The sequence below is a fragment of the Helobdella robusta genome (assembly GCF_000326865.2).
Source record: "Helobdella robusta unplaced genomic scaffold HELROscaffold_21, whole genome shotgun sequence".
In the NCBI taxonomy this organism is placed as follows: Eukaryota; Metazoa; Annelida; class Clitellata; order Rhynchobdellida; family Glossiphoniidae; genus Helobdella; species Helobdella robusta.
The window spans coordinates 1,973,353-1,985,749 of record NW_008704124.1 but is presented as its reverse complement, the minus strand read 5'-3'; the positions used below and the strand labels follow the sequence as shown (position 1 = coordinate 1,985,749).

At 32.4% G+C, this 12,397-nt stretch overlaps 3 protein-coding genes across 3 annotated transcripts; 1 reads left to right on the top strand and 2 right to left on the bottom strand.

Moving 5' to 3' along the window:
• Positions 1–547: 547 nt before the first annotated feature.
• HELRODRAFT_171707 (hypothetical protein) lies at positions 548–4,462 on the bottom strand (the record flags this gene model as incomplete). Its single annotated transcript, XM_009018400.1, has 3 exons — positions 548–664; positions 2,908–3,098; positions 4,357–4,462. 3 exons carry the CDS (start codon positions 4,460–4,462, stop codon positions 548–550), a joined length of 414 nt encoding a protein of 137 aa, XP_009016648.1.
• A 1,418-nt stretch (positions 4,463–5,880) lies between these two features.
• On the bottom strand, positions 5,881–10,951 carry HELRODRAFT_152409 (hypothetical protein; the record flags this gene model as incomplete). Its single annotated transcript, XM_009018399.1, has 2 exons — positions 5,881–5,963; positions 10,663–10,951. Coding segments are annotated over 2 exons (372 nt in total), but the record flags the coding sequence as incomplete, so codon positions are not given.
• A 474-nt stretch (positions 10,952–11,425) lies between these two features.
• HELRODRAFT_171705 (hypothetical protein) lies at positions 11,426–12,397 on the top strand (the record flags this gene model as incomplete). The annotated part of the gene is made up of 2 exons (XM_009018398.1): positions 11,426–11,515; positions 11,813–12,397. 2 exons carry the CDS (start codon positions 11,426–11,428, stop codon positions 12,395–12,397), a joined length of 675 nt encoding a protein of 224 aa, XP_009016646.1.

Genomic DNA, 12,397 nt, shown 5'->3' with positions numbered 1-12,397 from the left:
TGTGGAGGATGCTGTTGTATGGAGGGATGTTGTGTTGAGGGATGTTGTTGTGCGGAGGGATGTTGTCGTGTGGAGGGATGTTGTTGTTTGGAGGGATGTTGTTGTGTGGAGGGATGTTGTTGTTGTGTTGTTTAGAAAAATTTTGTACCATCTGTATTATCATTTTCACCAAGCAAATTTCCACTTACACAACGTCAGTGCATATGTGATTATTGCTTCTGATGCTTTGTCAGCTTGTTTACACGCAAACGGGACTGACCTTGTTTTTCATAAAAAAGCATTTTTTTTCAAAAATATCAGAAATAATTATATTAAGTTTTTAAATAATATAATTATTTTTAGATTAGTTTCGAAAATGAATGAATGGTTTTATTAGTTAGGGATAGTTCGAAGAGCAAAGTAACATGTTATTTAAGTCATCCTAGTACATTGATTTTGTAATTAATTTCATTTTCAAAGACAATGTTGTTGGACAACGTGCAGTGGTGTCATTTTGTGTGTAATTGAAAAAAGTTCACCTGAGTATTTTTTGTTCCTTCCATACACGTTATGGCGTGACAAACGTATTCGATGTGATAAAACTACAGAACATGGCGCCCAGAGCTGTTAACTGACTGACGCGTCTGATCGGGATGGAATTTTTTGAATTTTTTTTCTGATGTGTCTGAGCGTTTTTTAAAACTTTAGTTAGGCGTGTTGCAAATTAACAAGTAAACAATATTAATTAAAGTCTATGCCTCTACATCGGCCATTTTCATTTGAACATTCGACAAATATGTGATGAAACGAAACTCAGCACACACACACACACACACACACACACACACACACACACACACACACACACACACACACACACACACACACACACACACACACACACACACACACACACACGCACATACATACCATACGCACACACACACACACAACACACATGCACGCACGCACGCTCATACACACATACACATACATAAAAACAATTATCAGCTATGTGGTCAGGTTCACTAGTAAGTCTAAATAAATAAATTGTTCAAAATTAAACAACATGTCAAGCCACAACCCTCTTCAGCACGTCAAATGAGAATATATATATATATATATATATATATATATATATATATATATATATATATATATATGCAGTAATTTATGAAATATATATATAGAGAGAGAGAGAAAGAGTTTTGTATGAATTCTACCGAATTGTTGGCATTAATCAATTTAAAGTTTGTGTTTTCCATTTTTCTTACTGGAATTTTCTGGAAATTGTTAGATTTGTTAAAAATACAGTTAACCAAGTTCATCATAAAAATTTAACAAAACTGTTGTTACCGAATTCATCAAGCAGATAAGGCCTTATTTCGATTTTTCATAAATCATCATCAGTTCAAGTTTGGAGCAATTTTACTCCGGGTTCCGACTCGCAGAAAAAATTTTCAACTGTTGCTACATAATTTTACTTATTATCACTACTAAATAAAAAATAAGTAAAAAACATTTAATATCGGTCATGTGCTTGCTTTCCTTAGTAAAATTACTTTATATTTATGTTTTAAAACATATTGAAAAAAAGATTTCTATTTTAAATATATTATATGAATAGCTTATTGATATTTGGGTTATCGGAACCAAATGAAAAATATCCGACTCCTGTCCATAAAAAATTCAGATTTTGACTGAACAGTTTTACGGTTAATCACGTGATACTTGAATACAAATTTGGTTTGTGTGTGTATTGTATGCATGCGTAAAAGTGTGCATGTTATGTGTGATTGTGACTCGATAAAGAGTTCACCAAAAAAATGAGAAATGAAGGCGTCATAAGATTTCCAGCATAAATTGAAGCAAGCATAGACACGAAGCAATCCTGACAGTGAAGTCTTGCCCAGGCGAGGAGGAGGCATTGCAGCGTGCCATGCACCACATACTTACGTACAAACGCATATCAACCGTCTAAATACATAATGCTGAATATTGGCGTTCAATAGCAGGAAAATTATTGTAGGCTAGAAATGTATATGTTTCTCCGGCCATGCAATTACAACAAACACGGTCAGTGCTATTCTCAATATTTGACGGTCACTTGCCACAAACTATCTGTTATTCAACGCTTTTGCTGGTCAAGCAAGGCATGACGAAAATTACTTTACAACGTTTTAATATTTTTGATGAACATAGTTGATAATAATTGTTAGTAATGGAACTTTCATACTATGATTGAATCGGTGTGAATATAACTAATGCTTGCATCTTCACATACCACATACCTTTAAATTGATGTGCGTCTAAAGTTGATATGAAAAATCTCGTTGATTCATCCGAATGACATCGTTCGACACAATGTCATTTATTTATAACTCACAACAGTGACGCAACTCATCTCAACAACAAAATTTTTTGAGTCCAGTATTATTTTTTCGTCATCCATATAAATGTACGTGTCTAAAAATTACTTTTAATCCAGCGATAAACGTCATTCCGCTGCAATTATATTTACACATCCATCCTAAAACGTATTACCCTGTGATGGTGCTGTTGAATATACAGCGATGGTGATGGTCATGATATGATGATGATAATATAATGATGGTAGAATGATGATAATTTTATTATTATTATTATTATTATATAAACATTTATATAGATTGCATAAACATTTATATAAAGCTTTTTCTAAACAAATTGCTCAAAAGCGCCCCCATAAAAAGAACAAACAACAAATATACCTAAATAAATAAATACACAAGCCAGGCAAACTACAATGTCAATCCAATTTAAATCCAAAAAAAAATATTAAAAAAAGTTAAGCGTTCGAAGTAGTTGCTGGCTTCATATCGCTTGATTGTATCATATAATTATGTTAGTAGCCTACTTATCAATGATCGAATCCTATCGTTGTCTGACCCGCATATGTTCCGGCCAGAAATTCTCCCTGCTGACCAAATCTGAAAACTTGGCATCAACACAGTGTCGGAATGAGGTCGGCGATTGCGAATCATCGGGTCTGTCTCCATTGTTGTCCTTTTTCAATGTGGGATAGCATGATATCGCGTCAACTTTGATAAACCCGAGATGATCAACCACATCAGATGCCCCTTATTTTGCCGCATTACTAACGTGAAATATTTTCTTCCGAGAAAAAATTTTATCGGTAGAGATCTTAGATTCATTCGCTTCACGAGAGCCAACTACATACAATTACATATTTAGACATAGCGTTTCTTAGTTCGAATACTCCTTTTTTTACTTTCGACCAAAATAAAATTACCAGATTTCAACTCAGCATTCATTTTTGTCAAAGATTTATTTGAATCATTAGTGCGGACATCACTAATTTTTTATGTTCTGTACCCAGGCAATCTTGTTTTCATTCGAAGTATTTAAAACAGCAGCCGTTCTCAAGTTTTTCGCGCCATAACTACTGAGCCTATCAGACAACTGTTGAACATCTTCTTGAATATCATTAAGCAGATTTCTATGGCGGTCCAGTAGTTTAACAACGACCGGTTTCACTTCTCAAAATCTTTTCCTTTCGTATCATAAAAATATCTCTCACAATTACATATTTTCGATACATTTGAAGTCACAAAAGTTGGAAACATTGTTATCCTGTTTAACATCAGCAATAAACTCGGAAAACTGCTTTCTTTTGTCACCATTGTTTGAAAATTCAGGCTAATTAAAAGATATTTTTCAGCCTCTTGTTGTAAAATATCTCGACTCATAACGACATCATCAACTCGAAAAAACACTTCACTAACGAATGTTTCAATTCAGTTGCTGTAAAATTCATACTACAGTTCCGAATATAACGTAACAACTCGTTCAAAATTAGTTTTCAGGCCATCTTGAAATACACACACACACACACACACACACACACACACACACACACACACACACACACACACACACACACACACACACATATATATATATATATATATATATATATATATATATATATATATATTATATATATATATATATATATATATATGATGACAATGATAATGTGATAATGATATTATGATGATGATGATGATGATGATGATAATGACTTGATGGTGAACATGATTTTAAGGTCAGTCATGGAGTTATGAAAAAAGCTGGCAGTTTGTAGCACAAATGATATCATTCGTTATGTTCGCTCAATCTACTTATCTTCAGTATGCGTTAATTATGAAATGTTATTCTTCAATAATTTAGAAAATGATTCATAAATAAATAATTTTTCTTTCTCTACGATTTCCAAAAACTAAATCGACATAATATTAAAGGTAGCATGAAGAGCGTATTCTCCACGAACTCCACAATTAATGTATGTAGTTGCGATGTAAACGATGTCCTTACTTTTATTTAAATCTTTAAGATTAGGCTTCGTATGTTGGTGCATTGCACGGGATGCATGCATCGCTTGTGCAATGTGCAACAACCCTCGCTTCGAAAGTTGAGACATTTTTTGAGATGAGATACATGGCGTTAAATAAATTTAAGCAATTTGTTACCGCTAAGCAATAAATTGGACTCCTTTTTTTTCAATACTTCGCTTTCTTACAAGCACCAAAGACGATACTTGAAAAATTTGAAAACAATAAATTTGTTTGAAAAAGCTGTTTAAACAACTTTGAAAATATTGAGTATTGGTTGGCAAAATTTTTTATTAAATTTAGATATGAATGTCATATCATGAAGCTGAACTGGGCAAACTTTCAAACTAACTTTTTCACATAAACTTTCATTTAACGCCGATGTTTTCCTATTTTAACAACGAAACCAAACAATTTTCAAAAGAAATTGTCAGAAATTAAAAAAGAAATTAATTCATTTAAAAGTATGAATTAATTTATAAATCGTTTACTGGACCAAAAACTCAAATAAGTAAACAAAATATGAAAATAAACTCTTTCATTATATTAAAATTTGAACATTAACAAAAAATTTGTTGATTGATAAAGTACAATTTCAGGCATCACCACGTTTCCCATCAATTACGATGACGAATCTTGTGTCATTTTCACAGCAACCGCGAAGCTCGACTGTGAAAACAACTTTTATTTTTAAACACATGTCGATAAGTTATATTTCGAAAGAAGACAAAGTTTAGCGCTGCACTGGTGGTTCCGTTTTGTAATAACCTTCGAAGAAGTTCTTTGGTTGCCAAAATTTCTGTTCCCAACTCTTAATTTTATATTTTTTATTTGTAGCTTAAATGCTGGGACACTCATTTAGGACTTTGAGCCATTCTCAAAGATTCCTTTAATAATGACTATGACTACATGAAAACACCGACTAGCTTAGAGCAAACATCTGACAGACCCGGTAGGCCTGCTACGATCGGCGGAGCACATCTGATGAGGCGAACCGAACATCATCATTAATACGATACTTTACATATTTTTAAATGAAGCATCGTTCCAACCTACTGTTAACGTGATTGACATTTAATACGCTGATTTGTATCTGAAACCAATTTATTATGATAAGCATTCCTATGCAGAGCATTGTGCATTATAACTAAAGCGTGCTCGTGTACGAAGACAAACACCCAGCCCCATTCATTCTCCAACTTAATGCATGCAACTGCACTAACATCGTTAATTAAAAATATCTCAGCAGCCTAGTTGTTTATACGTTCCTAATTTATGCAAACAAAAACACGATAATGCGCCCATAAATAACTGTTACATGCAGCGGAGTATCTCGGGGGGAACGCCCACTCGCATGTAAGCGAGTGTCACGCAGTCGTCCACGTCTATGTTAACACTGTAACAATTGAGGGAAATCAAGATACAATTGATAGTTATATATATATATAAATGTATGTATGTATATATATATATATATATTTATATATTTATATTTATATATATATATGTGTGTGTGTTTGTTTGTGTGTTTGTGTGTGTGTGTGTGAGAGAGAGAGGGTGAGCGTGCGTGTGTGTGTGTTATGTATGATACTAAAAAAATCCATGCAACGGCAAATGAGCTTCTTTTTCTATCATCTTTCTTTCTCTTTGCCACATGCAAACACACGCGCGCACACACGCACACAATCTCAAACCCACACTCATAAAGATATAACATACATATTGATTACAATTATTCTTTTATGCACTGCATACATTGCTAAAAGTCACGAAAAAATCAATCGATAACAAAACATCAAGATTTTCGAATCAACTTGTCTGCTATTGTTATTTTTTAGTTTAAATTAATAATGAATAACATTTTTTGAAAATTTAATATATATATGTAATACATATATATATATAATAATAATAAATATTATATATGTATATGTATATATATATATATATATATATATATATATATTCAGTGGCGAATCTAGGGCCCCCCGTTGTTCAGCGTTAAGTCAAAGTCGTTTTTAACGAAGAAATTTGTGGATTTGAAGGGAAAATTGACATTATAAGCCCATTGGCAAAAAAGTTACCCCCCCCAGATCATTGACTTTTTTTGGAAATCTTACACTAAACAAAACATGACGAATTATTTTTCTTGCATGAATTATTATTTTAGACTTGTCAAACTGTTGAACTTTTTCCTATTTTGCTCGACACTTTGCTATTTTTCCAGCTATAATCTTTTCAAATAATTTACTTCTTTGATTGTAGTTCGCAGTTAGAGAGTTTCGCAAATATCAAAAATTTGTCATCTAAATCGAAATTTGACAATGTTGGCAAGTTCCTTAAACTTAACGCCCGCGAATTTTTCAGTTGAATTGACCGTAATTTGACTTTTCGCATGCTTACCCTAAATTTTGAAATGTTTAGTTAACACGTTCACTAAGTCTTTATCTAAATATTTCTAATTAAACTTTATAAAACATAAAGCCTCGTTAATCAAATTGTATATACAAGTATGTTTATGTATTGACTATTTTCAACTGCTTATAAAGCTCACGATGAAGTCAACGCATTTGCGCAGCGGTGCTTCAGATTCAAAAGCTCTCGAAAATCTCCTGAACTTTCCGCTATGATTTTGACTTTAGAACAAACTGAGAACTTTTTCATTGTCGTTAGGATGTCAGGATTGGTTAAGTCGTGCTCAACTACTGTTTTTACTTAGATATCCTTTCTGAGATCACACAAACAAACACACACGCGCACGCACGCATACATCTATACATACGTGACATATAAATAGATCGTGACGTCGTTCTGAAAATTTTTGTGTGTTACGCTCGACGGAGCGTGTGTCATGCATTTTCCTTCTTGTCTGCTGGAGAAAGGAAGAGAGTAAGTCATTGAACATATATAAGAAATTGTAAAAACTCTTTAATTAAAAGCGAACAAAATTTTTTGACGTTCGAAAATGCACGACTATGTACTCTGCTACAAGGTGGGTATAAATATAAAGAGCTGTGTCGATCGCGAGCTTACACCGAAAATGAGAGATTGTGTTTTTTAGTTTTTTAGACTGAAGTTTTCGGCATTTTTGGTCAAAATTTGTTATTTCATTTTAATCTTTTAATAATTTATTTATTGTTTTGACTACTTTGCAAAAGTCATTAGACGTTGTTGATAATATTGATAAGACTAAATCAGCAAGAACGTAATGAAGAGTAACGTGAGCAGCTTACTTATTTCCCAAACAACAAACCGCAATCTGCCATCAAACACCGCCAACACTTTAAACTCTCTTCAATACAACTGCAGCGACTACGAAACATCGACCGCGAGAAATACCACTGACTCAGAGGATGATTTCGGGAAGGTAGTCGGTGTATGGTTCAATGGGTGTATATGTATCGTCGGGTCTATTGGCAACCTCATATCATTCGTAGCCCTCACAAATACCTACAGAACGCATTCTCCAAACCTCGTCTATGCTCTCAAGTGGTTGTCTATTACCGATTCCATGTTTCTCACGGTTGCTTTCATCATGTTGACGCTTGTAAACGTGGAATGGTTTGAAACATTGGCAGAATCTCGAGACGCCATCCAAAAGTACGTGTGGCCGGTTTTGCTGATGCTGCAGATGATGTCCGTCTGGTTGACTGTTCTGATATCCTGGGAGAGATATATCGCCATCTGCAAACCACTTCAGGTTAGCTAGTTGATGTTTTACACAAATATTCACAATTTTTAATTTTGTTTGAAAATATACAAATAAAAATATAAATATATAAATACAAATTTACAAATATAAATATGTAAAAAAGAGATTACATTGCTTTGGAATTAAAACCATTCAAGTTTTTTGATTAATTTATAATTAAGATACTAAATAACAATGTTAAGCTATATGGCCGAGTTTAAATATTTGTTCAACTTGTTAAAAATTCTTGTTGATGGTCTTGCTTATTTTTAAATCTACATTTTGCTAATAAAACAAATTTTATTTTCGTTTTCTCAACACAATTTGTCAAATTATAAATCTAGAAATGAAAGATATCACTCTTCATTCTCAGCGTCTTAATTCTCCATAAAGGTTGAAGCTTTGTTCATCCGTCAATTCAAAATGTTGTACGTTGTTGTGCTGTTGCTCATTTTAATTGTCTTTTTTTCAACGTTTTAATGCTGAAATTTAGGTTTTAACATTAAAATTTTTTCAAAAATGATAATAAAATTTCGTCAGGGTTTTAACTTGACTTAATTTATGCTCTTGTTATTACAAATATTATGTGAGTTATAAAAACATCTGTCGTGTCGTCAATACTTGTTACATTGTAACTTATTTTCCATTTATTTTAAATTATAAAAGTGTATAATTTTGAAAGACACTAATCAAATTGAACAAATTTGTTATTTTGTTCTTTTGCGGCCATACAAAATGCTTGCTGCCAAACACTGAACAAATAACTAGGACATTATAAAACCTTAGAGAAGAAGACCACGACAAAAAACTTTAAATAAAAAGCGTTAAGGCAATGTTTGACGCCATCAAATAAACAAATACTCCCATAAAAAAAACCCTATATTGATTGTCTGGATTGTTTGGTTAAATATTTGTTTGTTCCATCCTCACATTCAAAACAGTCGATAAATCTCTCTCCCGCTTCTCTGAAGATTGCAAATTTTTACGGTTCATTAGCTCAATAGAATGTGACTGAATAAATAAATAAATAAATAATAAAATGAATGAATGAATGAATAAATGTGAATGAATGAATGAATGAATGAATGAATGTGAATGAATGAATGAATGAATGAATGAATGAATGAATGAATGAATGAATGAATTTAGTTTGAATAAAATAAATAAACAGATAAATAAATAATAAAAATGAATGACGATGGCCTATTGGCAGAATTGGCAAAAGAACTTCAGCTGCTTCTAGCTTTCTATATTTCTCGTGGCGTCATTAGAATGAAATAAATTAAGGTCAAAAACATTTTAAAAAAGCACTTTAATTTTGTTAATTTATTTTTAACGTTTCTTTTCAATCCAGTGCCTTAAATCGCATTGGTCGGTTAAACAAATAAACAATTCAAACAAAACATACCGTGTTTCCATGGCGTGTCATTTACACGCATTTTACAGTACATTAAAACGTAATAATATACATGATTTATAATATGATAGGAAATTTAATACAGTTTAGTATATGTGAATTTTTTTTCATCAGCCACTCTCGATCCATGCCATATAAACTTGGAACATTTCATTAGAATCTGTTTGCTGGTGTAGAGTCCATAGCTTTTATATTTAAAATTTTAAATATAAAAATTGTCTTAATAGTTATTAAATAGCGGACAGGGATAGCGAGCTAAGTGAAAGAGTTTAAATTAAACAAAGTTTGATCACTTTTGCACTGATTTCAGAATTTAATGCGTGAAATCAGAAAGACAAGAAAAAATATTTTTGGAGAGGTAGTACACGTCGGTTATAATTAGTTAAAATCTTTATCAGTTTTATGATGTCGGCAACAAATTTGAAATATCACCAACACTTCAAGTTGGATTGAAAAGAAAAATGCATGAAATCTTTTTCAAACCTTAAAGACAAAAATTTAAAGAATGTTTTTCTCGCCAACGTGAAATTTTTCGTCCCGCACGATATTTGTCTTATAATTTCTGTATGAAGTTTTCTACACAATGGATCTAATCTTTCGACGAAATAAACTTCAAAATTTAAAGCAGCAAAATTCCTGCCTGCATCGAACTATAATCAGTTCAAATTTTAAAATTTAGTATAATATACAGATGATTTTATTTTAAAAGCAAAAAACTGCATGTTCAGATTGAAAGCAAATATCTGATGGTTCTGTGTTTTTTAATGATGAATTCGCTGCGGTCTGCATTGTCGTCCTCAAGACGTCAGACTGGCTGTGCTCTGTGCAATGTGCCCGTGAACGAACGCAGACAGAAAAAACGAAGTCGTTTTTTCATTTCCCGACTTAATTTCTTTTTTTCAAACTTGTTTTTAGAAGCTATTTTTTATTACAATAAAGTTACAGAAAATAAATGATAAGAAATTCAATGACATAACTTTGCTGAGCTGAACAAAATTGAAAAAAATTCTACTACGTTCTTTAAATAAAAGTCTACTGATGGAGGCAATTCTCTAAGAAAGATGATGTTTTACATTTTTTGATAAAGATGTTCTTGGGTTTAGGCATTTTATAGAATTACTTCTTTTTCTTTATTCAATTCTGTCATTGCTTTGTAGTGTAACAAAATTAAAAAGAAAAACTTTTGTGTTGTGATGTTTGCACATGTAAATGAGTGGTGATGTTGTCAATGAGTTTGACAAAATTAAAGGTATGTGTATGTTGTACTGTTGTTGCATACGCATGTGTATGTTGTAATGTTGTTGCATAGATATGAGTATGTTGTAATGTTGTTGCATACGCATGGGTATGTTGTAATGTTGTTGCATAGATATGAGTATGTTGTAATGTTGTTGCATACGCATGGGTATGTTGTAATGTTGTTGCATAGATATGAGTATGTTGTAATGTTGTTGCATAGATATGAGTATGTTATAATATTGTTGCATATGCATGTGTATGTTGTAATGTTGTTGATGCAGCTTGGACGCAAACACGAAATTATGATTGAATTTTGAATGTGGTTGTTCGTAGCGGCGTTCGTGGCTAATGCACATACAGATGGGCAGACAGAACGGTTTTGACGAGTTGTCCTATTAAGAGGATACACTTCACGTAACGAAAAAAATGTTAATTTGATAGTGCATTGTTTGGAAATTTCATTAGAAATAATCACAATTTATAACCAACCAATAAATGAATGAATATAGTGAATGAATAAACAAAGGAATAAATAAATTTTTGCGTATTATTACAACATTGTAAGCAATTGGTTGCTTCATCTTTGTGAAAGTGATAGTAGGATGTATAACCAATATAACTAAAACATTTCGAATCATCTGTAACCGGCTTGTAATCATATCACTGATGCATCCTTCATACAATCATTTTAATCTCACGGCACAAATGCTGCACCTGATGAACAGGGACAACTCGAAGATGACATTTTTGTATGCATTTTTTATAACTGCATGCAACAAACATGCCGAAAATAAAGTTAGTGCGAGATTGTCAATATAAATTTCTTTAAAAGCACTCAATTTTTGTATTCTTCAAGCTGATTTATTTTTTCAAATATGAAACAAATAATATTGTCAGTGAAAATAAGTTGAATGTTCTTCATAGATATGTTGGTCGTGAGATGGTTTAGAAACTTTAAAAACTTGAAAATTTTTAACCAATAAATAAACTGTAAAATTTATTTGAAATTGTTTTTTAAACAATTAACAAATTGAAAAATTATGAAAAAAAAATTAAAAAAAACATTGATTTTTTAAAATTTATTTCTTACAGATCAACTCAGTGTGCACAAGAAGTCGAATGCGAAAAATGATAATCAGCCTACTCTTATCATGCATCGTTTTCAATGTTCCGAGGTTTTTGGAGTACACTGAAAAAATGGAAAAATCAGAAGTTGGAGAGAATTATTATTACAGAATCTTATACTCTGGCCTGTTGTATGCCTGCTTATTATTTCTAGCACCTCTCTCACTTCTCTTTTATTTGAACGTCAATCTCGTTCTCGTCCTGAGAGCGAATCGTCGAAATTGGGAAGAATTCAAGAAGACGCAGCAGCGCAGAGAGCAATTTCTCACTAAAGTACCTTTAACAATCGTATTCATCTTCTTCTTCTGCGGTACTCCGTCCGTGCTCATAAACATCACCGATTCAGTTGATCCCGAGATTTACAGTGTGGCATGTCTGGTCCTCGCCAATTCTCTCCTGCTTATCAATTCGGCATCTAATTTTATTATCTACTGCATGCTTGGTAAGAAGTTTAGAGGTGAGTTTTTGAAGTTGCTCTACTGCAGATGTCTCACCACAAAGTCGCCGGCTATTTACAGATTTGCTTCGGAATACAAAACTGATTTGAAATAA